This window comes from Portunus trituberculatus, chromosome 48, assembly GCF_017591435.1.
Source record: "Portunus trituberculatus isolate SZX2019 chromosome 48, ASM1759143v1, whole genome shotgun sequence".
Taxonomy (NCBI): Eukaryota; Metazoa; Arthropoda; class Malacostraca; order Decapoda; family Portunidae; genus Portunus; species Portunus trituberculatus.
Window position 1 is genome coordinate 26598625 of NC_059302.1, and position 26881 is coordinate 26625505.

General features: G+C 38.9%; 1 protein-coding gene across 1 annotated transcript in view; it reads left to right on the forward strand.

Annotated features, from left to right (window-relative positions):
- LOC123498889 (hippocampus abundant transcript 1 protein-like) overlaps positions 1 to 26007 on the forward strand; it is a 36739-nt gene extending 10732 nt beyond the window's left edge. Inside the window, exons 2-12 of the mRNA XM_045246409.1 lie at positions 2894 to 2989; positions 6523 to 6585; positions 11017 to 11144; positions 12160 to 12337; positions 12674 to 12832; positions 13475 to 13588; positions 14748 to 14873; positions 15941 to 16097; positions 16260 to 16390; positions 20611 to 20773; positions 21820 to 26007. Coding sequence (XP_045102344.1) covers positions 2894 to 2989; positions 6523 to 6585; positions 11017 to 11144; positions 12160 to 12337; positions 12674 to 12832; positions 13475 to 13588; positions 14748 to 14873; positions 15941 to 16097; positions 16260 to 16390; positions 20611 to 20773; positions 21820 to 21917 — 1413 coding nt within the window. The 3' untranslated portion in view covers positions 21918 to 26007. The remainder of the gene's footprint in view (positions 1 to 2893; positions 2990 to 6522; positions 6586 to 11016; positions 11145 to 12159; positions 12338 to 12673; positions 12833 to 13474; positions 13589 to 14747; positions 14874 to 15940; positions 16098 to 16259; positions 16391 to 20610; positions 20774 to 21819) is intronic.
- Positions 26008 to 26881: the final 874 nt, after the last annotated feature.

The window sequence follows — 26881 nt, forward strand, 5'->3', positions numbered from 1 at the left end:
TGCTAGGAGTTCCGATGAAGGCAGTGGTGAAGGTGGTGGTGGTGGTGTTGGTGTTGGTGGTGTTGTAGCCTCCTAAGGGTTACCAGTGATTGTACAGCTGCGGGGTGAGCCAAGGGGAGTGCGTGTATAAAGCCTCTGGGCGGGTGTTTTCATGCTGCTTTCCTTCCTCCTTTAGTGATGAGAGCGATAGGAGATTACGTGATTTGTTTTCCTCCTGTGTATAGTGTGTACCTATCTGTCTATCTATCTATCTATCGATCTATCTATCTATCTATCTATCTATTTATAACATGATATTTGGTTTGGTGTATTCCTTAACCCTCTGAGTACCACGACGCTTATCCATATTCATTCTGCTTACTATTTGGTGGTTTTATACAGCTTCAGAAACTCATGTGGGGGGATTAGAATAGTGGAGGCTGTGACCATTGATCTTCTGACCTCCGTAAACCCTTCCTAATGTCAATAAAATGGTCTAATCGTACACAAGTCAAGGTAAAAATATGCCCTAGTATTGAAGGGGTTAGAGGTAAACGCATATGTACCTCGTGAGATGTACCGTAATATTTGTTTCCATGGCACCCTTCCTTTCCCTCTCAGTTTCTCCTTTTAAAACTCATTTCTTTCCCTTCTTCGGACATTCGGATTTACTCGCATTTTTTCTCCCCAGGCAGCAAAATTAGAAAGGCTTAGGAATGTGTCGGTGAAAGAGGCGGACCCGGATACTGCCTAGCTGTTGGTGGTGCGGCAGGTGGCGCTGTAGTAGGTGGATACACTTGGCAGACTGTGGGTTGCTACGTGGCTGTGTGTGTGTGTGTGTGTGTGTGTGTGTGTGTGTGTGTGTGTGTGTGTGTGTGTGTGTGTGTGTGTGTGTGTAGCCTCCCACGCCTCCCGCACCATCACCTGAAAGATCCGCTGTGTTTTGGGTAGCGGTGCCAACTCAGGGTATAGAGGGACAGTGCCACTCCCTTTCTACACACACACACACACACACACACACACACACACACACACACACACACACACACACACACACACACACACACACACACACACACACAAGGGAAGCACTGGTATGAGCTCAGTTGACGTTACACAGGAGGGGATAAATGGAACCGTGAGAAGGAAAACCCAGCTACCACACAAGCCTGTTTTCTGTCTGTTTTTAATCCTCCTCCTCCTCCTCCTCCTCCTCCTCCTCCTCCTCCTCCTCCTCCTCCTCCTCCTCCTCCTCCTCCTCCAACCGTGACAAGCCTCAGAAATCTGGTTCCTGTCGTACATTTTAGATTATACCTTCATGGCTATCTTCCTCCTGCTCCTGCTCCTCCTCCTCCTCCTCCTCCTCCTCCTCCTCCTCCTCCTCCTCCTCCTCCTCCTCCTCCTCCTCCTCCTCCTCCTCCTCCTGAGCTGGCGCCATGAGTAGGAAGGGTAAGAGTCGAGTGTGGTGAGTTTGGTGCGTGACGTAACCAGTCCTGTCCAGTAACGGCCCGTGATAGCGAGGTGACGTCAGAGTCTTTAGAGAGGTGTTGATGAGCAGCGGCGGCGGCGGCAAGTGTGGTCATTGGCCTTCGTGCTATCACTAACCTGAGAGAGAGGGAGAGATTTTTTTTACCTTCTGTTCTTATCTTGTTTTGAAGTCGTGAGGGTCTATTTTGAAACGTGGTGTATTCTCAGAGACCACAGGGATGATTTGTCAGCTTTTTATATCTCCTTTTCACCTCAAAGAATTCTCATTAGACTACTACAATCATGAGAAAAAATAAATAAATAAAATCGCTCGTTTCCACTAGAGTCTGTTGGGGGTAGTTGAGACAAGACGTCAGAGTGTTTGAGACCGTGGAACTATTTTAAGTCACAGGTCCAGGAAAATACATATGCCATTGATTTATTATGGTGCTAGTGAGTTCGTTGTCTCCCACCGGCACCACCACCACCACCACCACTTGTACCTGCAGTGTCTATTTGAGGTGGTGGTGGTGGTGCAGGAGGAGGTAAGAAGGAAGGAAGGAAGGAAGGAAGGAGTGGAAGGAATGAAGGTAATGGTAATGGCACTGGAATGGTATGGTATTGATGTGTCTTGTTCCCCCGTACCCCCGTTTTACTCCCACTCTCCCCCCACCTCTCCTTTTCCCTCTACCCTCCTTCTGTTATTACTCCTCCTCCTCCTCCTCCTCGTCCTCCTCCTCCCTATACCCTTTGGTCAGAAAATTCTTTGCCAGCCCAGAATACACAGAGGGACACGAGATGGTCACCTACTGCAGTGTGTCGTGGATGTTGTAGTGTGTTGTGCGGCATATTGTATCTCTTATTGTTTTATTTTTAAGGGGGAAGGAGGGGGGGTGGGAGGGACTATGGATGACAACACGCTACCTTCTGACACTCCTCGCAACAAACACACACACACACACACACACACACACACACACACACACACACACACACACACACACACACACACACACACACACATGTCCTTGTCCTTTATCCTTCGCAACACAGCACGCAATAGGAGGAACGATTCTCCTACACAGATCGTTGAAACTACACACACACACACACACACACACACACACACACACACACACACACACACACACACACACACACACACACACACACACATGTCCTTGTCCTTTATCCTTCGCAACACAGCACGCAAAAGGAGGAACGATTCTCCTACACAGATCGTTGAAACTACACACACACACACACACACACACACACACACACACACACACACACACACACACACACACACACACACACACACACACACACACACACACACACACACACACGTCTTTAATTGGCACTGTTAATGGTGGTAATTGTCTTCTTATTCTTGTTCCTGATCTTGTTCCCAGTATAAACGGTGGTGTCCTTTGTGTTTCAGAGCTCCGGCATCGGGGAGGCGAGTGTGTATCATGCACTGGTGGTCATCTTCCTCGAGTTCTTCGCCTGGGGGCTCCTCACCTCCCCCATGATCACCGTGAGTGTTCCTATGAGTGTTTCAACTTACTGCCAACAATCAGACCCATGGCGCCACACTTCTCTAGAATCTTTTCTTTATATAGGCAATTTATTTTTTTTTCATACATTCATATAGACCTGTTGACTTCTTCCAGCTTCACTTATTTTCTTTTAGCTCTTCTTCACAACACTATGAACGCCAAATCTTTATAAGCATCTAATTTATGCCATATTTTTTTTTATTTATTTTTTTATTTATACATACGTGAGGACCTGATGGCTTCTTGTAGCTTCCCTTATTTTTTCTTATACTTTTCTTCACAACGGTGAGCATCTATACGAAGAAAAAATGTAAGAGTAAGTTCTCAACACATAGTCTGTGTAATGTTTAAAGGAAGGAGGCTGAGACTGTTGAAAGAAATCCTGTGAATGGGAATATTTGTGGAAGAACCCTTAGTCATTAGCAGTCATTAGGTATACTAAACATGACTCTTAGGAACCATATTCAAAGGCCACGGAGGTTGATAGGGTTCTCATATTAGTATTCTGTCACTGATAATGCAGTATTTGTTAAACTATCATTAGAACCATGAACACCACCTTGAATTCTATAATAACTGATAAATCACCACTAGAACCATGAAACCATCTTGAATATCGCACCAATACCCTTATTCTTAAACTTTTGACCTCTTAACTCATTGCAGTGGATCATATGCTTTGAAAGAGGCGTTTTCATGACTGTAATAGCAATCTAACATGTAATCTGGACTACCAATACGTAAATTAACCGTGACAAAACCTAAGCACTCATTTCTGTAGCCTCTGAAAATAGTCATCAGGAGAATAGATAAAGCGTTTAACCTCTTCAGTAGTGGGACGCATTTTTACCATGAGTTTTGAGTGTGATTAGACGATTTTTATTTAAATGAGGAAAGGTTTATGGAGGTCAGAAGGTTAATGGTCCAGAATATCTAATCTAATCCTATATGTAATCCTTACATGAGATTCTAAAGCTGTACAAAATCATTTAGTAGTAACCTGAATAAATATGAAAACGTCTCATGGTACAGAATATCTATACTCCCACACGACGCTGGAGTGTTTGAAGGGTACGAACATGTGTGGCGCTACGTTTGTTCAGTATTAGTTAAACGTGACATAATTCTTGCGGCTCCTTACCTCTCTGATCACGTTAGGTACTTTTAATTGGGGAAATGGATAGGCGCTCAGGAAGGTGAATAGTTTGTTGTGTAGGAGACGAGTTGAGTAGATTGGTGGATTTATGAAAGGCGTGAATGGAGGAACATGTTAACGAGACTGAGAAAATTGATAGGTAAGTAGATATGATGATAGTTGTGTAATGAAAGTAGATGAGGATAGTAATAGATAGAGGAATCAGATAGTAGAGAGAATAGAGGAATGGACTGACGAGACTGAGATAGTAGATGGGTAAATAGAGATGATGACAGTTGTGTGATGGAAGTAGATGAGGATAACAATAGGTAGAGGAATCAGAAAATAGAAGAATGGACTGACCAAACTGAAAATAAAAATATGGTGATAAATAGACATGCACATTACGTAAAGGACAGTTGTGTAGTAGAAATAGTTTGTGATGGCAGTCGATAAAGGAAAGGAAAAAGGAAAACAAGAGGAATTTGAACACTGAACATAAAAAAATAAGACGTGTGAACATTGATCATAAGAAAGCAAGCTTGAAAAAGTAAAAAGAAAAAGAAAAAGAAAAAAAAAGATAAGTTTGAACATAAGAATATCCGAAAACAAGGAAACAGTAAAAAATAATTTAAGAGAGAGAGAGAGAGAGAGAGAGAGAGAGAGAGAGAGAGAGAGAGAGAGAGAGAGAAATCCATGTATTCACTCGAGCCCCTTACAAGTCATGTATAGCTAGGGAGTACGTGAGGGAGAGTATGTACAGCAGGAGCGGATGTGTGTTATGTCACCTTCCCTCCACTCCACCCCAGCCTCACCCCTCAGCTGTCACACCCTGATAAGATTGTTAGGCGTAACACTGCCTGACTTAAGGTGGACATTAACACTGCCTTGCTAATACTGCTAACTAAGCCTTGAGGTGGAGTGGGCTAGGGGCATTACCGTTGTTTTGGATGCTCTTGCCTTTTGTGTAGTGATATTTGTGGTTTGATAATTGTAAATGGTGACTTGAAGCTTCTAGATCAGTCAGGGATATTACTATAGTGTTTATTTATTTATTTATTTGTTTATTTATTTATTTTTGTAGATTGAATATAAGTTTGTCAGAAGAGGATCAAATGGACTCGGTGTTACTGAGTGAATGTTAGCAGTGATTATAAAGGCAATTATTATTATTATTTTTTTATTATTATTATTATTATTATTATTTATTTTTATTTATTTATTTATTTGTTTGTTTATGTAAGAGGGGAAAACTGGCCAAGGACAACAAAAAAGATCAACCAAAAAGGCCCACTGAGATGCCAGTTCCCGTACAGGGTCGAGAGAGTTAGTCAGAAGAATGGGATAAATGTCTTGAAACTTCCCTCTTAAATGAGTTCAAGTCATGCAGTCAAGCAGGCAGGGAGCTCCAGAGTGCACCACAAGAATATTAATAAGACGTATTACGCCTTCCCTATGTGGCTACATTTTTAGACCACCAGCTACTTTAGCTCTCTCTCTCTCTCTCTCTCTCTCTCTCTCTCTCTCTCTCTCTCTCTCTCTCTCTCTCTCTCTCTCTCTCTCTCTCTCTCTCTCTCTCTCTCTCTCTCTCTCTCTCTCTCTCTCTCTCTCTCTCTCTCTCTCTCTCTCTCTCTCTATATATATATATATATATATATATATATTACTCCACGTTTCTTCAAAGGTTCCGATTGATTCCTGTAGTGAAATGTTAGGTGTTATAATAGCGTCAAATGAATCAGTCAGTCAGTCAGTTAGCCAGAAAATCATCCAGTCAATCATCCAGTCAACCAGCCAGCCAGCCAGCCAGCCAGTCAGTCAGTCAGTCAGTCAGTCAGTCAGTCAGTCAGTCAGTCAGTCAGTCAGTCAGTCAGTCAGTCAGTCAGTCAGTCAGTCAGTCAGCCAGCCAGCCAGCCAGTCAGTCAGTCAGTCAGTCAGCCAGCCAGCCAGCCAGCCAGCTAGCTAGCCAGCCAGCCAGCCAGCCAGCCAGCCAGCCAGCCAGCCAGCCAGCCAGCCAGCCAGCCAGCCAGCCAGCTAGCTAGCTAGCCAGCCATTATTCTAAAACGAGAAAATAAAAAAATAAATAAAAATCATGATAAATGAAATAAAGGCATCAATAAATACATGAATAAGTATCAGTCTTGGAGTATATACTATAGATGATAATGCAAGTACATGTAAAGCTTCAAAGAAATTGGTAGTTTTGAATGCCAGCTGTAAAGAAAAGGGTTGATGACATTTTTTGAAGTATAAGCAAAGTGTATATAAATGAATCTCTCTCTCTCTCTCTCTCTCTCTCTCTCTCTCTCTCTCTCTCTCTCTCTCTGGTAATGAAATGCCGCAGCGTGTATTGTATGTGTGTTTGTTGTGTTGCAGGTCCTGAACGATTCTTTCCCGGACCACACCTTCCTCATGAATGGTCTCATCGTGGGCATCAAGGTGAGTTGCAGCGCCACGCCACACCACACCACACCACGCCACGCCACGCCACTCCTCCTGCACCCTTCCTTCCTTCCTTCCTTCCTTCCTTCCTTTCTTTCTTTCTTTCTTTTCTTTCTTTCTTTCTTTCTTTCTTCAGCGCGTCACCCTTCCTTCTCTCCCTTCCCTCCTTTTTGGCTTTCCTTCCTTCCAATGCCTATCTTCTTTTCTTTTTTTTCTATTATTTTCTCTTCCCTTCTCTTCCCTTCCTTTTTCTTCCTTCTCTTTCCTTCCCTTCCCTTCCCTTCCCTTCCCTTTCATTTAATTTCCTTTCCTTTCCTTTCCTTTCCTTTCCTTTCCTTCCTTCCTTCCTTCCCTTTCTTTCTTTCTTTCTTTCTTTCTTTCTTTCTTTCTTTCTTTCTTCAGTTCTTATATAACCTTACCTTACTATCTTTTATCTTTACTTTTCATTTCCTTTCCTTTTGTTTCCTTTGCCTTTTTTTTTTTCTTTATTTTGTTTTCCATTCTTCCTTCCTTTGCCTTTTCCTACCTTCTTTTGCTTTACTTCATATCTTTCCTTCCTTTCTTTTTTCTTTATTTTACCGTACATTGTCTTTCCCTTCCCTTCTCTTATTTTGATCTTCCTTTTATTCTTTCTTCCTTCTTTAATATCATCTTTATTTAACACATTCCTCTCTCTTCTTTCCTTCTTCCCTTCTCTTTCATATCACATCTCTTTTCTATTCTTTTATATACTTATTTTTCTCTCATCTTTCTTTCCTCATCTTTATTGCTACGCTTCTTCATATCTTCTTACGTTCTTCCTTCTTTCCTTTCTGCCTTTCTTTCTTTAACTTTTCTCTATCTACGTCTGTCTATCGTTCCTCATTTTCTTCTCTCCTGTCTTTAGTATGACTTTCTATTTTTTTCTTTCTTCTCCATCTTCTTAATTCCTTCTGTTTTTACATTATATATATTTTTCCACTCTATATATCTTTCGTTTCTCTCTCTCTCTCTCTCTCTCTCTCTCTCTCTCTCTCTCTCTCTCTCTCTCTCTCTCTCTCTCTCTCTCTCTCTCTCTCTCTCTCTCTCTCTCTCTCTCTCTCTCTCTCTCTCTCATCCATTTCTAACTAGTTTCTTCCCCTAACTAATTTTTCGACTAACTTAATCCTTTATATTACTCGTTTTCCCCACGATTCTCCCTAATTTTTCGCCCTTCACCCCTATTAAAACTCCTCCCTTCATACTTCCCTACCTCCACCTTCTCCCTACACGCCCTTCCTACCTTCATGCCTTTTTTTTTTTATTGTTTGTTTGTTTTTGCTCACTCGTCCCTTCCAACCAACCACCTCCCTTTTGGCACTGGCATTTCCTTCACTGTGCCCGGGGAAAGTACGTGTGCCTTGTGTATTTGTCCTTCTCCTGGTGTGTTAGTGTGTGTTTATGGTCTCTTTCCTCTATTACCCTCTCTGCGTCCCCCCCACATACACATTTCTCCCTCCTCTGCTCTGCCACCATAGCCATCCCAGGGGAGGCCAGCGGAAGGTAAAGGAACACAGCTTACACTATGTTGCTGGCCCGTTTTGATCGCTCGAGAACAGCAGCTTTAATGGGCAGAGGTGGTGGTGAAGGTGAGGGAAACTGCCCCGCCCCCTTCCTCCGTCCTCCCCCCCGCCAACTTCCCATCCCTCCCTCTCCGGCGGCGCAGTGTTGACGTAAGAGGGAGGGGAGAAAGAAAGGAAGGAAGGAATGAAGGGGAGAGGGGAGTTGGGAGTTGCTCGGGGTATAAAAATGGAAGAGGGAAGGAAAGGGAGAGGGGGAATGTTTGGGGTGTATAAAAAAGGGTGGAAGAGATGGAAGGAAAAGGGAGTGGTGGATACGTGATAAAGAGAATAGAGGAGGAGGAAAGGAAAAGAGGAGTGGTCGTGATACAATAAAGAGGAGGAAAGTGAAGTGGGTAGAAGAAGAAAGGTGGTGAGAGGGATGGTAATGTGAGGGAGAAAGAAAAAGGAGGACACGGACGAGACAAAGAAAATATGAGTGAGGGAGACTTCAGAAAGGGAGAAGAGAAAGAAAAGAGGAGTTAGAGATACATAAGAAATAGAAGGAAGAGAGTGGAGAAGCATTGTGATAAAGTGAAGGATGTGAAGAAAACATTAGAAAGAACCCAAATAAATTACGATAACAAAGAATAGAGTAAGAAAGAAAAGGAGTGATACGAAGAAGAGAAAGTAAAGGAGTTGGAGACATAAGAAAGAGGAAGGAAAAGGGAAAGTGAGGTAAACTAAAAGATAGAAACCATATGAAAAGGAGCCAAACAAATCAAGAAAACAATGAATGTAGTGAGAAGGGAAAGGAGTACACGGAGAAGAGAAAGAAAAGAGTTGGAGAGACACAATAAACAGAAGAAGAGGTAAGGGAAGTAAAAGATAGAAAACATAAGCAAAGGAGCCAAATAAGATAAGGTGGAACAAGGAATAGAGTGAGAAAGAAAAGAGGAGTTAGAGATATATGAAAGAGGAAGAGAGAAAGGGAAAGTAAGGTAAAGTAAAATATGGAGAACGTAATAAAAGTCAAGTAAATTAAGATGGAACAAGGAATACAGTGAGAAAGAAAAGAGGAGTTAGAAGCATGAAAGAGGAAGAGAGAAATGGAAAGTAAGAAGGTAAAGTAAAATATGGAGAACGTAAGAAAAGAGCCGAACAAATTAAGGTGGAACAAGGAATAGGGTGAGCTGGGGTTATCAGGTCGCTGCGCCCGGGAATTACCACATCACTGTAGGAAAGCCGTGATGGAGTGATGTGTGGGCGATGTGTCAGTCATGATGTTCGCCGTGCCCTCCATCCATGTGTAGCAGATTGGTGGATTGGTGAGTGAGCGATGGCGGTGATAAGGCGGGATTAGACTTCACGCCCCGGTTGGAGATGGTGGCAGGAGGGATGAGCGCCAGGGAGAGGCTAAGCAAAGTGCGCTGTATCCATGTTACGAAAGTGTAGAATTCATGTGATACGTGGTGGTGTTGGTGGTGATTAGTATTAGTGTTTTTCAAGTGTAACATAAGGCTTTCATTGTATATTATAATGTTGGAAGCTTTTGATTTTTTTTTTTTTTTTTTTTTTCAGAATTTATAATTTGTTTTTATGCTTAGTTGTGGAAAGTATAGTATTCAGAGGTACCTTTCAAATGGTTGGCGTCATGGAAGCGAACCCAAGTCGATCCAGGGTTCACCTGGTTCATCCCTCACGGCGTAGGACCAGCGACTCTTTAGTCTCCTTTGAAGTACCTATAGGTGTTTTTAGGCTCCACTTCATCATAGAGACCTGACTAACGTATTACGCATAATGTATACCGTACGTTTTTTTTATTTATTTATTTATTTATTTTTTTTTTTTGCTGAAAATCTCGTTCCTTTTAGCTATTAGAAAGTGTTTCTTGTCACATCAAAAACAAAAAATGAATACATTTTATTGCTTAATTGAATTCAGTTAAAAACTAAATAAAGATTTTTTTTTATAACAAAAAATGAATAAATAATAAAAAAAAATCTAGGCAGCCACAGGGACACAACACTGTTTGACACTCATTTAGTACTTAGGTTTCTTTAGTAATCCACAAATTTTAGTGTTCATATAGTATGAGATCAAGATAATTATTCAGAATTAAATTTAAGAATGGCATTAACAAGTCATACATTCAAGATTTCCTGACATTAGTAGCTAGTTGTGGCAGTATGTGTAATAATCATTGCAATAATGATAAAGAAATACCAGCATGATCAGGCATTGCAGACGAGGACTAACTAAAAAATCAAAGTGGACTTATGTTTAGTAAGAGAAGAGACTTGTTGACAGGACTGAAGAGTGTGTGGGCTGTGGGGTTAGGTTAGGTAAAGCAGGTGTGGTGTGCAAGCAACAGAACACGGGTAAAAATATCCTTTTGTTGGAGGGAACAATGGATATTTGCAGCGGCTGATAGCATATTGGTGATATCCTAATAATGGACACTACTGCTGAACCTAAGGAAATTGATCACTCTTTTGTGTTTATTTCTGAGAGGAGGTTTTGCTTTCTCTTTGACTTGCTTTATTACTTCATTATTAATAGTATGTTACCTTTAGTGAATGAGAATGCTCTGGATTGTGGTAATATGATTTTTTATTATTTTATTTATTGATATTTTGTTTATTGATGAACTCGTGCTCCCATCTCCCATCTCTCTCTCTCTCTCTCTCTCTCTCTCTCTCTCTCTCTCTCTCTCTCTCTCTCTCTCTCTCTCTCTCTCTCTCTCTCTCTCTCTCTCTCTCTCTCTCTCTCTCTCTCTCTCTCTCTCTCTCTCTTACCACCACCACCACCACTACATGCCTTCCCATAATTACTACACATGTATATTGTTTTCCTTTGTCCATCTTCACTCACATGTGGCAGCAATATTGACTGTGGTATTCCTTGTCAGGGTTTGCTGTCGTTCCTGAGTGCTCCCCTCATCGGTGCGCTCTCGGACCTGTGGGGTCGAAAGTTCTTCCTGTTTATCACCGTGTTCTTCACATGCCTTCCCATCCCCTTCATGAAGATCAACACCTGGTGAGTCACTCTGCTACAATCCACGCGGAATGGAAAATTACTTGGCTATTCAATTTCGTATCATCTGTATTTAAAGGGGAGGGTACCAAGCTTTCCCTCAGCTGCTCTTGTCCTCTGCTTGCTTTAGGTATTCCTTCACTGGTTCTCTCTTTCTCTTTATGAAAAGCAACATTTGTTGAGTCACTTGTCCTGCAAATTTACACTTTGTATTGTAGTGATGATAATTCTTTCCTTCATTGCCAGTGATAATTCGTAGCATGTAAGGCTGTATTATTCATTGATTACATTGAGTCTTGTGATGTCAGTATGTATGTTTAATTTCTTATTCACTAGCTTGTAAAAATGTAAATTTTATTTCTCATTGTATTTGCCCTTAATTTCTTTGGAAACTAGAAATGCTTGTTACGTAAATCATTACTGAGGTAAGCTCCCTATTTCCTACATGGACTTAGTGGTAGTCTTATGAAGTGTTAACCCATGCCATTTGAAAAGAAGTCTTTGTTCCCAGTGCTTCTGGTTCTTCTGTATCAATCATGTACCTCATCCTGTTGCTTATGGAGACAGGATTTTCACAACTACATTATAAGGAAATGTGTAGTTTCTTTTTGAGAAAAGCACAAAAAAGATTATGTAGGATGTAGTTTTAAGACATGGAAGGCTTAAATTACAGGATTTAAAGTAGTATACAAAATATTCATTTATAGAGGAATAGATTGAAGCAGAATTAAGTGTGTTTTAAGTAAAGTTTTTTGTGAGGTATGAACTTTAGATAAAAGGGGAGAAAGATAAAGCAAAATCACTGTAGAGGTTTATTTTATTTTTGGGATGCGGAATATATACTTCATTGTGCTTCTAATTCACAGATCTAGATTGAAATTCTTTGCCAGTGGTACATATTGATTTTTTTTCCCTTAAGGTATGCAGAATTGAGTGTTAATTATGTTTATATAGTCTTCCCATTACATTTTTTGTAGGCTTTCATGTACAAAAGACTGAATCTTTATTTAATTTCCAGGTGGTACTTTGCCCTGATCAGCATGTCTGGCGTGTTTGCCGTCACCTTCAGCATTGTGTTTGCATATGTGGCTGATGTCACAGATGAATCAGAGCGCAGCAGTGCCTATGGGCTGGTTTCTGCCACCTTTGCTGCTAGCTTGGTCACTTCCCCTGCATTGGGGGCTTACTTGGGAAAAGTATGGAGCTGTATTTCTGTTGTTTCTCTCTCTCTCTCTCTCTCTCTCTCTCTCTCTCTCTCTCTCTCTCTCTCTCTCTCTCTCTCTCTCTCTCTCTCTCTCTCTCTCTCTCTCTCTCTCTCTCTCATGAACTCTTCTACTGCATCCCAAAGTTCCTAATTTTAGTGTAATTTTGTTCACTTAATAATATCTGAATTCATTTTCACTGAAACAATGTTTAGGTTTTCATGTTCAGAAGACTTGGCAGGTGTTACAATGTATTGCAGGAAACACGTATATATCTTTAAATTTATGAATTGTTGATATTATAGTGATTACAATGATTGTGTGTTACAGGTGCACAGTGATGACCTGGTGGTGGGCCTGGCCACAGCCATAGCAATACTGGATGTCTTCTTCATCCTAGTGGCAGTGCCAGAATCATTACCAGAGAAGCTGAGGCTCTCTTCCTCCTGGAGTGCCCATATCTCATGGGAGCAGGCTGACCCCTTCTCAGTGAGTATAACTTTTCTCATGTGAAAAAAGTTTGCGAAGTTGTATATTCCCCTGAGCTCATGTGAAAAAAGTTTGCGAAGTTGTATATTCCCCTGAGGAATATGGTAACATTTTTGTTATATTCAACAAGTGCATAATTGCATACATTGATTTTACAGTAGTTGATTCATAAGCTGAATCAGAAAATGTTACAAAGTCAAAGCAAAGGTTAACCAGTAGTAGTGAATGCTGATGGTGGGTGTGAGCTGTGCTGTCAGTTGTCATGCATGTGCATCATTATGGTGCTGAATTATTCGTGTAAAATGCATACTACATTTATCTTCCATTAAATTTAGGCTGCCTGGATAGTGGAGCAGGGATAGGGATGACTTTTCAACATGACAAGTTGCTTTTAGAAAACTAGAAAATAGAAACAAAATAGGTCAAAATTTCTTTTTTTACAGAAAATGCTTGTATTCAACAGAAAGTAAGATTTAACAAAGTTTAACAGAAACAGGTACTATTGAGCGATGTGATGCTATCAATTAATTGACCATGTGAAAATTAACTGGGAAGAAAATCTTTGTGCTGAGGCATCACCACATTTATTTGATTTTAAATTAAAAATTTATTAATTATTAAACTGAGTATTTTTTTTTTCAGGCACTATGGAAAGTGGGTAAAGACCGCAATGTGCTGCTGATCAGTGTGTCAGTCTTCTTATCCTATCTACCCGAGGCTGGCCAGTATTCCTGCTTTTTTGTCTACCTCAGACTGGTAAGTCATCACGTTGGTGTATCTCTAAATAGCCTAGGTAGCCAGTTGCCCTCCCAAACAAGTCATGTGGCCATAATCAATATAAAAAAGACATTGTAAATCATTGGATGTACACTTGATCCTCGTTTATTCAGATTTCAGTTTAGTTTATCCGGACAGTGTCCAGATAATAATTTGAGTCTGGAAGGCCACCAAATGAATTCAAACAACATGCACCTTGCACACTTCCAGATATGCCCCAATAGATGACAGTAGGTAGTTGTAAACAAATCCAGCTGACACTAGTGAACATCTTGTTTTGTTTGGATTCAGTAAACGATACCTTAGAACACTTAATTATGTCTCCCAAAGATGTTAAGTATGATTGAGTGACCCTAGCTGTGTGTTAAAAGCTGGAATTATAAGAATAATAAGAAAATTAGAAAAAGGAGCTGGAGTATGGTGTGGCCAACCAAACTGTGTTGGACATTAGAAAATCAAAATATAAGCTGGTTGAATATTCTGCAAGTACTGTGTGGATGCATCAAGTAAAAGTAGTAAACGTGTGCCAATGAAAACTGTAAGAAGTGGAAAAGATGCTGCATTAGATGCTGCAGTCATGAAGCTGTATGTGCAGCTGCAATCTGTTGGGATCAATGTCCATGGCATTGAAATCCTTGCAGCAGCTAGGAAGCTGGCACAGAAGATTGATATAGAAAATTTCAGGGTAAGCGATGGGTGGCTATGGCGATTACACAATCAGCACAAACTTTTGTACAGGGCAGTGCGGACACAGCCATCGTTGCATGTTGTGATGGTATACTAACTTTACTTCATGTCTATGAATTTTTTTTCTTGTGCTCAGCTATTACTGTTAGGTTGGTAAAACCAACCTAAGTTTGTTTTGGTTTAGTTGGTTGGAAACCAAAATGGAAAAATTTTGCATGTCCTCAAAAGTCTAAGGAGGCAAATGACCATATTTGGCAAACAAAGGCTCCATTTGTGTTATTCAGACTTTTCAGGACTGATGCCACCACAATTTAGTCCGGAAAAATGAGGGTCAAGTATATTTATGAAACAGGCTGGCATTCCTACTGAATAAAGATAGTGTTAAAGTGCAGTTTGTATTTTGATATGACAGAAGACTAATGTAACTCTCCTACTCCTTTTCTCGTGGCAGGTTATGGACTTCTCAGCAGAAATGGTGGCAACTTTCATAGCAGTTGTGGGGATTTTGTCTGTTGTGGCCCAGACTGCTCTTCTTAGTCTCCTAATGAAGAAACTGTCCAACAAACATGTTATTATGGTAAGAATTCATCTCTGTTTTATCCTCACAATAAGGATTCATCTCTATTTTTAGCCTCACAACACATAAGGAAAGTAATATTATTTAGCGTTATTGTGAGAAATATATGAAATTCTGCATTCAGTAGAGGAACAAAATATTAATTATTTATGAATTAAGCTAACTAGCACCAAGTCATCTAAGCCAAACCACAATGCCACCTCCTTGATAAGGTTTTTGTTTACAGCTTCTTTTAAGCAGTTTGATATGATTTTCTCAATATCAGTTTTTTTGTACTTTTCTTCTCCAAAAACTGTATGGCAGTTTTTGCTTTGATGTTACTATTGCCAAAAAGGAGCTTACCAATAATCCAGTCTTTCTTTTCTATGCATAATATGACATTTGTCTCCTCTATTTTTTTTTTTGTCTTCCCTTATCCTTGTTATCAGTCCATTTCTTTTCTCTTAAGTCAAGCTTCTACCAATAAATAAAGCTTTTATGCAGATGCTATGTGTTTGGTCCATCACTGCACAGTTCCTTCACTCACACAAACAATTCATTCTGTATCTTTTGTAGGTTTCTCTACTTTGTACAGTCTTATTATGGATGAAATTTTCTCTTTGCTCAAGTCCCTTCTCTCGCCCACATTGTCATTAGGCCACAAAATACACACGCAGCTGGGTGCAGAGGGAGAGGGACAGCAGGGAGCAAAAACTCAAATACCCTCTCACTAGTTTGGCTGGAAGATAACTAATGTGTTCCCTACACTCCATCCTATCTCCTCCTCTCAATTGCCAGTCATGTTACACGTCTCTGCTCAGGCTGGCCTGTGTTAGGGAGATTTTAACTAATTTACAGCATTGCATTAGTTGGCAGGCACTATAATCTGTTGTTGACAACAATCATACAAAATGAAGTTTTATGTTAATAGCTCATGTGCACAATAAATTTCAGGATAGTGTAAATGTATACAAATATTTGTATGTATCTATTCAAACACCTACTAAAAATTTTATCAAATGAAATTAATAAGCCAATAATGTGGCTTATGAATTACTATATGCTTATTGGAACTTTTTTTGCTACAGGTGGGGCTGACATTTGAGTTACTGCAACTCATGTGGTATGGGTTTGGCTCAAAGATTTGGATGATGTGGGCTGCAGGTCTGCTGGCTTCAGTATCTTCCATTACCTACCCTGCCATTAGTGCCTATGTCAGCACTCATACTGATGCTGACAAGCAGGGTATATAGTGTTTAGTGGTATCTTTGTAATTGAAGATAATTTGTATTTTATGAATTTAATTGATTTGGAATGCATTCTGATATTTTTGAAGTAATTACTTTCTGCAAACTTTGATTCATAATTTTGTATTAATAAAAATTGCTTACTGATCTTCATGCACAGGTGTGGTTCAGGGCATCATTACGGGCATGAGAGGATTATGCTCAGGCCTTGGTCCTGCAGTCTTTGGCTTCATCTTTTATCTTTTCCATGTGGACCTCAGCCAAGAGCAAGGGGATGATAGCTCTCACAGAGTAAGATATGTGGTTCTCAAGATTCTTCTAACACCAATCTCAGTCTCTCCTTTGAAACAGCCACTGAAAACAGTGGCTACTTAAGAACACATCTTTTATCATTCACTCAGTCATTCTATAATCTATTTCCTTGGTTTTGAAGCATAATCCAGCATTGATTATGCAACTTCTATTGGATAACATTTAACTTATTTGAAAAGAAAGAATAACTATCTTATCTACTGTATCTGTGCAAACATACCTATACAGTCATGTCTTGGGTTATGTATTTAATTTGTTCCATAACATAGCTCGTATGAAAAACTTGAATCTTGAAATAAATTTCCCCATTTAAAATAATGGAAAACCAATTAATCTGTTGCACACCCAAAAACACCAATATAAAAATCAATTAGCATGTTATTTTTAGCAAAATTAAAGTAACTTTTATACAAATAACAATGATAAATAATATACAGTGGTACCTCGCTATATTGATAAGCAAAGAAGCACTTACCCTGCGTGGAAAACAAAGCTTGGGTGGTGTGAAGGGATGTGTGGCAAAAAAAGGGTGTGTGTTTTACCTAGTTGTTTTTTACCTAGTTGTATTGTACAGGGTTCGAGCAGGGCTCATAGTGTCCTGTCTCCATGTCTCCATTTATCTAATTTTTCCTTAAAGTTATGCACATTATGTGCTGTAACAATTTCATTATCCAGTGCATTCCACTTTCCATCGTTCTGTGTGAAAAACTGTATTTTCCAATATCCATCACACACTGCCTCATCCTGATCTTCTGTTCATGTCCTCTTGCCCTTCCATCTTCTTCTGTCAACAGCACCAGGTCTTCTTTGTCTCTCTTTTCAATGCCATTGACTATCTTGTACATTCTTATTAGGTCCCCCACATTCTCTTCTATCTTGTAAGGTTGGCAGTCCCATTTCCTTCAGTCATTCTTCATATGTCAGGTCCTTTAATTCCGGCACCATCTTTTTGGCAATCTTCTGTATCCTTTCCAATTTTCTTATATCCTTTTTAGAGCTCGGAGACCATACCACTGCTGCATATTCCAGCCTTGGACGTATCATGCTGGTGATGATTTTTTTCATCATATCTTTGTCCATGTATTGAAATGCCACTCTTATATTAGTCAACATTTTATATGATAATCCAAATATCTTGCTTATGTGTTTTTCGGGGGTCAGATTTTCCTGTATGATCACTCCCAGATCTTTTTCCTCTTTAGTCTTCATTTGTTCCTCTCCCATCAAATAGTTCCATACTGTCTTCTTTTACTCTTTCCTAGTTCCATTATGTGACATTTCTTGGCATTAAACTCTAATTTCCACTTCCTGCTCCACGCATAGATCTTGTTTATATCTCCCTGCAACAGCAGACAGTCCTCTCAGCAGCTTTGCATCATCAGCAAATAAATTTATGTAACTGTTTACCCCAATGTGAATGTTGTTTACATAAATCTGAAACATAATGGAAGGCTAACACTGACCCTTGTGGGACTCCGCTAGTTACTTTACCCCAAGATGAGTATGTATCTCTGATCACAGTTCTCATCTCCCTGTCCTTCAAAAAAATCTCCTGTCCATTCTAGCAAAGTTCCTTGCAGTCCGATGTTCTCTAGTTTCCAAAGTAGTCTTCCATGAGGGACTTTATCAAAAAAGCCTTTTTAATATCCAGGTATACTGTGTCCACCCATCCATCTCTGTTTTCAAGTCCTGCAATAACTCTTGAGTAAAAGCTTAATAAGTTTGATATACATGACTTCCCTGTCCTGAACCCAAATTGTCTGTTCAATATGACTTGCTCCTCTTCTAGAAATTTAACCCATTTTCTTTGATAATTATTTCACACAACTTCCCCAAAACACTTGGAAGTGACACTGGTCTGTAGTTTAGTGATTCAGTTGCCTTTCCTCCTTTAAATATTGGAATTACGTTGGCAAAAGATAAAGTGTGGAAGAAACTAATAAAACAGAGAAATTACTATAACAGATGGCAGTGCAAGGATGCCAGAAATTAATATATTAGAGTAAGAGAGAGGAAGAAAGAAACTTTGAGAAAGATGTGATGAATAAAAGCAAAGATGAACCCAAACTTTTCTACAAGTTTATATAAATGGCAAAACAAAGAACAAGGAAACAATTGAAAAAACAATTAAAGAAGGGAAGACATACCAAAAAAGATTAGGAAATGTGTGAAATAATGAATGAGAGCTTCAAAACAGTGTTCACTTCAGATGATGATTTCACAAACCTAATAGGACATTGCAGTGCACAAAGAGGATATTGGAAGATTATTGGTTACCAATAAAGTTGGATATCAGAATGGTGTATCAGGCTGGGTGTTAAAAGAATGTAAAGAGCAACTACTGGATCCAATTTGGGAAATAATTACAAGTTCAATAAATGAAGGGCTTTAAAGTTCCACTAGAATGGAAGAAAGCCAACGTAATTCCAATATTTAAAGGAGGAAAGGCAACTGAATCACTAAACTACAGACCAGTGTCACTTCCAAGTGTTTTGGGGAAGTTGTGTGAAATAATTATCAAAGAAAATGGGTTAAATTTCTAGAAGAGGAGCAAGTCATATTGAACAGACAATTTGGGTTCAGGACAGGGAAGTCATGTATATCAAACTTATTAAGCTTTTACTCAAGAGTTATTGCAGGACTACGGAACAAGCTCAAGAGCTCATTATTTCCAATCTTCGGATAGGCCTGAGACCAGGCACACACCACACACCGGGACAACAAGGTCACAACTCCTCAATTTACATCCTGTACCTACTCACTGCTAGGTGAACAGGGGCTACACGTGAAAGGAGACACCCAAATATCTCCACCCGGCTGGGGAATCGAACCCCGGTCCTCTGGCTTGTGAAGCCAGCGCTCTAACCACTGAGCTACCGTGTGTGTGCGTGTGTGTGTGTGTGTGTGTGTGGGTTGTAATGTACAGGGTTTGAGTGGACCCTCATAGTGTCCTATCTTCATTTATCAATGTTTCTTTAAAGTTATGCACATTATGTTCTATGTGGAAAACTGTTTTTTCCAATATCCTTCACACACTGTCTCATTTAAATCTTCTTTAGATGTCCTCTTGTCCTTAAACTGCTTCTGTCACCAGCATCAGGTCTTCCTTGTCTATTTTTTTTAATGGCATTTACTATTTTATACATTGTTATTAGGTCTCCTCGTTATTAGGTCTCCTCGTTTTCTTCTATCTTGTAAGGTTGGTATACCTTGTTCACTTAACCTATATTCCTGGTGCCGAGGCGGGTTTAAAAGCTGGGCGCTGATTGGCTGCACCCCTCTCTCACTAGCACCCACGGAGAGGCTATCTCGTATGTCCAGTGAGAAATGTTTTTATTTTATATGCTATAACTCACTTCATATAAGGGATAGCCAGATTTGGTTAACACCATAAGACTCAGCAGTGACTGTACAATCAAGATGTATTGTAGAAAATTAACAAAAGAAAAAAGATAATGGTATTATGACGAGTTGAACTGCGACGATTTCATAAAAATGTTTATATCCTGTTTTGCTTTGTTCGTTATTTTCAAAGGATGTTCATTGAATGCTGAAATATATTATTGCATCATATAGGAAAAACTCTCATGAACACGATAGTGTTATCAGAAGTGCAAGGAGTCATTTTCAAGGCCTTGCCAAGATGAACTTGGTGCTGTGGTGTTGCTGTCTCTTCACCATCTCAGAATTGTTTAGTCATTACTGTACAATTCTTTCATTCACTCTTCTTTTTATAGAGTACAAGCCCTTGTCCACATAGCTTTTCTCTTAAAACCACACTTCTCACAAGTTACTCTTGTAGCCTATTGGAAAAACTATAACCATCTTGACCAATACTCCCTTTACATCTTACAACACTCAATGGATGTAACTCAAGCCTTTACTTCTACAACAAAATTTACAAATTTCTCCTTTTGCAGCACAGTATCAGTTTAATTTTATTCAAAGATTCCATTAAGCACAAGATGATGTTTTCCTTAATCCTCATGGTATCCTTTCAAGATGAGGATGGACTGAGGTTAATTATGTATGAAAATAAATAACCATGTTTTACTAGAATTTTTGCTAATTTAATGATACTTTAAAAATGTAACAGTATTTTGTTATTTGATCTTTTTCTTAATTTGCTTTAAATTAACATTTAGATTAATCACACATTTCTGTTGTGTCCAGTACTTAAATGCTTTTCTTACCCTCAGCCAAATGGTTCTGCTGTTGGCAATGGGTCAACACCACATGTTGTCAGCAGCCCAAACCTGGTGCCTGGGCCTCCATTTGTGTTTGGGGCACTACTGGTGATCTGTGCCCTCATGGTTGCTGCCTTCATTCCTGAGGGCTCTATAAAATCCAGAAAACAATCAGGTATGCTAGAAAGGACAAGATGTGTTTATAGGAAAGTCATGTGATATGAATAGAATGTTTACTTTGTCATTTAAGGCAAGTGTGGATTATTTCAGTAGATCCATGTGAATCACACAGTCATGGAAAAACTAGGAATGTCTGCTCAGGATCTGACATGGTAGAGGAGGGGTAGGGGCAGGGTGATGATATGCACCATCAATTCTATTTCATAAGCACAATGCTTATGTGCTACCACACTAAAACCAAGTGTTGTGTGAGGTCAGTGTGGTTATATTCCCCTGCCTACAGCAGTATCATACTTCCAAAACCAGTGATATGTGATTGCTGTTATACATGTAAAAAAAAAAACATCATTGGTAGGTAATTTTAAAGTAAATAATCTAGTACAACAAAGAAAAACAAACAATATGTGTAAAGTACTTGTACAACAACAATGAAACATGGCTTACTTATTTTGTAACATGTGACTTGGGATGAGTCGTATGTTTCTTCCATTCACTTGCTGTGTTGATGCCGATACAATGGCAACTTCAACTTGCTGTCACCTACACAGCCAAGCTATCTTTGTCTTTAATGTTAGCAAATATTACCTGAAGGAGAAGCAGTATGAAGGAACTTGAGATGATGTTTCTAAGGTAGTTTGTTGAACAGCTGCAGCAACATCCCTTTGGAAGAGCTGGATTGACATGATACACAAAGCAGCAAGAAATAATGAATAATACACACATCCAAAGTTTGTCTCCTCAGAAACAGAAGTGAGGAAAACTAGTTGCAGACTTTTTTTATTAGTTCATGGAAGACATCCTGCAAAGAACAGTTCAGCAATTAAAAAAAAAAAAAAAAAAAAATCATGCAGAAATAGCAAGTAACAATGCCTGAGAGAGAGAGAGAGAGAGAGAGAGAGAGAGAGAGAGAGAGAGAGAGAGCACGCTTCCTCCTAATTATGTCCTATAATTTCATTTTTAGTGAAAAAATAAACTATCAAGTAGTTAGTGAAGTATTGTAATGGTTTCACTTTAAAGTAATATATTATTTATTTTTTACAGGGAGCAGTTTAGAGCTGAACTTTGAAAGGGGCCACAAGAGAAAGGGGAGCATGGATGCAGCATCATTACCACTCATGGATGAAACTGGTGTTGTCTAGCACCAGTTTCTTCTTTAGTGGTTACAACTTGACTTCTGTTTTAGTGTAGTGTGATGTCTGAAGTGAGACTGCAGTGACAGTGCTCTGTAGATATGAAAATGAACTTGGTGTTTGTGACTCCAGTGTAGTTTTTGCCACAAAGATAAAACTCGAGACATGAAAAGAAGCACATGCAAAGCTTGCCTTGTGGTGCTTTCTCCTCTGTGAAGCGGAGGCATTTGCAGGCAGGCAAGGCAGGCGGCAGGAGTGCAGAGTGGTGGCAGACACTCTTGACTTGTGAATTCTTCTGATAAACAGGTTTGCATCTGGTGCTGGTGAAGATAGTTTGAATGTTGAATAATACATTTTTTTTCCATAATTGTGACTTTTTTTCTTAAGGGGGGGAAGTTTTCATTGACAATACAGTATTAATATGTTATGGGAACATAAATTACTAGTATATCCTTTGAAACTTTTCTTTATATACTTTTTTGTAGATGTTATGACTTATTTATTCTGGTTGTAACTGGTGCTCATTGTTATTGCTGCAAGTCTCAGTTAATACCCCTCTTAACCTTGTGATATCTTAGGAATGCAAATGTAACTAAGGACACAAGCCCAAATGAAGAACTGAAGGACACCATTGACTGTTAATCAGCTTGAGTTGTGAGCAGTGGTAATGTGGTAATTTTTCATAAATTTATTAAAATGCAAAGATACATACCTGTGTGTGTATATAATCTAATGTCCTCATTATTTCTGTATTATAATAACAAGATTTTAGATTTTATACATAGAACTAGTAGGAGTGCAACAGATGAATTTTTATTTTCTATTTTACACTTATAGTAAGAATGCGTATGTGAGCATGTTTGTGTGGTAGGCAGTGACACCTGGTCTGGCAACCCTCTCCCTCCCCCCGGCATCCTCATCCCATACAGCAAAGGTTCTCTCCACACTCCCACTTCTTCCTCACATTGTTGCTTACTGCAGTCTGGTGAAATAGTTACAGTGCTGCATCTCACTCAGGATGTGGCTAGCAAGGTCTGTCAGGGTTGGAGGTTATACTGTTTAATATTTATCATTCAGATTTTAATGCTTTAAGGTACAAGAAAATAGCAGTGATATAATATTTGCTGAAACCGTCCTATATATAAGTAGCACAAGTGCTGGACTGATTGTATGTACATACTATGTCACTTGTGGGTCAGCTTCACTTTGAAACTGCCATATTATTTTACTCATCAGGTTTTGATATGCATATTAAAGTGTTTATACCAAAATTTAAGAAAATTTTTCAAAGTTATGGAAAATTGTTTAAAATTTCTTGTAATCATATAGTTCTAAGGAGTGAAATTTTTTTTTGACAAAATTTGTAGTAATATTTTATAAATTTACTGTAATTTCAATATATTTTTACATAAACTAATTATCAGCATTGGTTTAAGCATACAAAATCTGAATTGAGTGCTATCCGTGAAATTTTTTATGAAGACTTTCCCATAATTATAATAGTGTCATAGATGCAATGCTGTGTTGCCACTGGTGTGAGGAAGAGAAACTGGCTGCCTTTAGGGTAACCATGGTGAAAATGATCTTAAACAACTTTGAATATGAATCAGATAAATCCTTTTAGCAGGATGATCTGCCATGTTCTGGTACTAGGCAAGAATGAAATGACTAGAGTGAGTGAATCAGTGCGGAAAGGAGAACAAAAAGGCCAGTTACTAAAATAGGTGACTCATGCAGGTTATAAACTGATGAAATTGTAGGTAAAATTTAGAAAATGGGACAGAGCATGTCTCAAGTAGCTAGGTTAGAGTAACACTAACCAGTAGACCAGTAGAGAGATATAGAATACAGATTATCAACCTGTCACAGGACTTGCTCTATGACTGCTGTTACTGGCAGTGGCTTTCAATTAATCACAAAGCAGAAGCAAATGCTTTGCTTGCCTCCGTGGGAGGACCTACATAAGCTGCCACAAGTTAAGCTGACTTTAGATAAAGTTGTATTTGAATACTATTTAAGAGGGTGGTGCAAAGACAATAAGAATGTGAATTAATATTTCCAAATAAACAATTAATTTTTTACTTCTAATTAATTTCATTTGTCTTACTGGACTGATATAACTTGCTGGTAAAAAAGTGGATGTGGCTGTAATGAAGGTGTCCATATGGACCTAGAGGGAGGATGCTTCTTTGTCACCAACTCCCAATGCCTTGATTTCTTTGTTCTCTTAAATTCTGAAGATACTGACAACACTCCAGAAATTTATTTTTACTGTATATACTCGTGTATGAATTGGATACCAAACATATTAAAATCTCATACACCATATTATATATATATATATATATATATATATATATATATATATATATATATATATATATATATATATATATATATATATATATATATATATATTGGTGTGGCTAGTAAGAGGTTTCCTATAAGATCTGCCAAGGTTAAATGTAACTACTTTCACAGCATCATTCAGCTTTTCTTCTGAAGTATTTCACTATGCCTGGATTTATGAGCTCCTAGACCATCATAGAAGTGTTTATATCATGATGCAAATCTACAAAATGAGAAATTGACCTAACAAAACATGCAGAAACAAAGCTGAATAATGCAGCGAATGCTGTTGTCTTGAGGCTTGCATGACATTTGAACCTCTGAAGTTAAGCCTGTATTTTGTTACAAGACATGGTCTGTACTTGGGTTACTGCAGAATATTGGTATGACTGCTATTAATTCATGCACACATTTTCATAAATACTACTGAATGAATGATACTACAACCAAAAAATTACAAAAAAATAGATATGTTAATAATAGCAAAGAGAATTCTGTATCACCAAGGTTACCTGCAATTTCAATCTTTTCTCTAATTCTATTATCACGTCAACTCCTTTAACTACAGCTGAACACAATTGTACATATACATGAATATATACAGTACTGTGAACATGTTATCTCACTTTAGTACTATGTATTCTCAATTGATAAAATATTTTTTTATCTGTTAATTACTCATTTTCTTTTTTCTTTGTGTGTGTGTGCTGGAGGAAAGACCTGCAAAGTAAATGATAGATTTAGAGTGAAATGGGCTCCACAGTACACTGCACCTTGCTATCCCTGTGATAACTCTTACCAAGACCATTTTCTTCTTGGTGTTCAGTAGTGAAGTAGCAAGTGTTACAGCCATAATCTCCTTGCCTGCAAGCCTGTGAAGGAGATAGAAAGTTTAAGCTGTGCTATAAGTAAAAATGAAAATATTTCTTAACAAGTTGCTAACACACTAAAATGTAGATGACAACATACAAATAAATGCAGATAAAACTGGAAGCATGTGTAGCAACAATTGCTGAGCTTGCCTCTCTGAACCTACACTGTAATGCTGTATACTTTTTTTTCTCCCTCATTCACATTATACACAAGGAGAGCTGCCACAATCAGCTGGTTCAGTGTCACACCTAACATGTGGAGACAGAGGAGGGTGACCAGTGCCAGTCATAGGTCAGCCAACAACCCTTTCCTCACATTTTATTCAATTCACCCATTCATTTCCATTTAGTCACCTGAACAGTGTAGATGAGAGACTGTACACATTGCATCACTTTCTGTTGTGCACCCTAGTCACATCCAGGAAACAATTCACTCCAATTCATGAAAGTAACATGGCCAAGTACTAATGTTTGCAATGCATGTCTCATGTGTGTAGGGTAAAAAGTCAATTGGGAAAACATATATACATACATTGTGATTTTATAATAATTTCATGTGTTTAATAAGAATATTAAATATCACAAGAATTCTATTTGTAGTATGCTAATGATACAGATATATTTGTTGATTACCAAAAAGTGTTCTTTGAACTTCAACATATCAAAATATTTAGTTGAATCTGTGGATTGTGTTGCTCGTAGACCAGGTACCTGAAAGTGATCTTACGGCCTCAAATAATTTCCGATTATTTATTGATATTACAGATAAATTTGGTCTTAGTTGTGCACTTGGTTGCAATAAATTATACTGTGAAAAACTGAATATATTTTTCATTGGTTTTAGTGTGATTACAGGGAAATAAAGACTATAGCAAGTGCTAGGCTGATCACTAAACCTTCTTGCTATTGTGTGGAAGTATACGTATTTTGGAGTGATAACTTTGGTGTGTGGATATTTGGTGTGTGTGTGTGTGTGTGTGTGTGTGTGTGTGTGTGTGTGTGTGTGTGTGTGTGTGTGTGTGTATAATTCACCACGGTCGTCTACTGGTCACCCAGCCAGTCTTCCCCATTATGGAGTGAGCTCAGAGCTCATAGACTGATCTTTGGGTAGGACTGAGACCACAACACACTCCACACACCAGGAAAGCGAGGCCACAACCCCTCGAGTTACATACCGTACCTATTTACTGCTAGGTGAACAGGGGCAACACATTAAGAGGCTTGCCCATCTGCCTTGCCACTTCCTGGGACTCGAACCCGGGCTGTCTTGATTGCGAGTCGAGCGTGCTAACCACTACACTATGCGGTGTGTAAATGTGTGTGCGTGTGTGTGTGTGTGTGTGTAAATAAAGTTTTATTGCCTTTATTAAAGTATCAAGAGAGGTTTACAATGAATACACATACCAGGCTCAGTCTGTCAAGTTGACACTCAAATATGTGCAGTGAGAGCAGAAAATATTATTCTAAATCATATTTAACTTATTGACCTGCTAGTTTGTCATTTTAAATCACTGCATTGTAATAAGATTAGCTTGCATACAAAAAAAATAAAAATAAATAAATAATAAACGGAAACATGCAACAAAGCATACAGTACTTTAAATTGTGAAACTTTTTTTTTCTTTTGTACAGTTGTGTACTGTCAATGTGTGCACACACACACACACACACACACACACACACACACGGCCCAGTAGCTCAGTGGTTAGAGCGCTGGCTTCACAAGCCAGATGACTGGGGTTCGATTCCCCG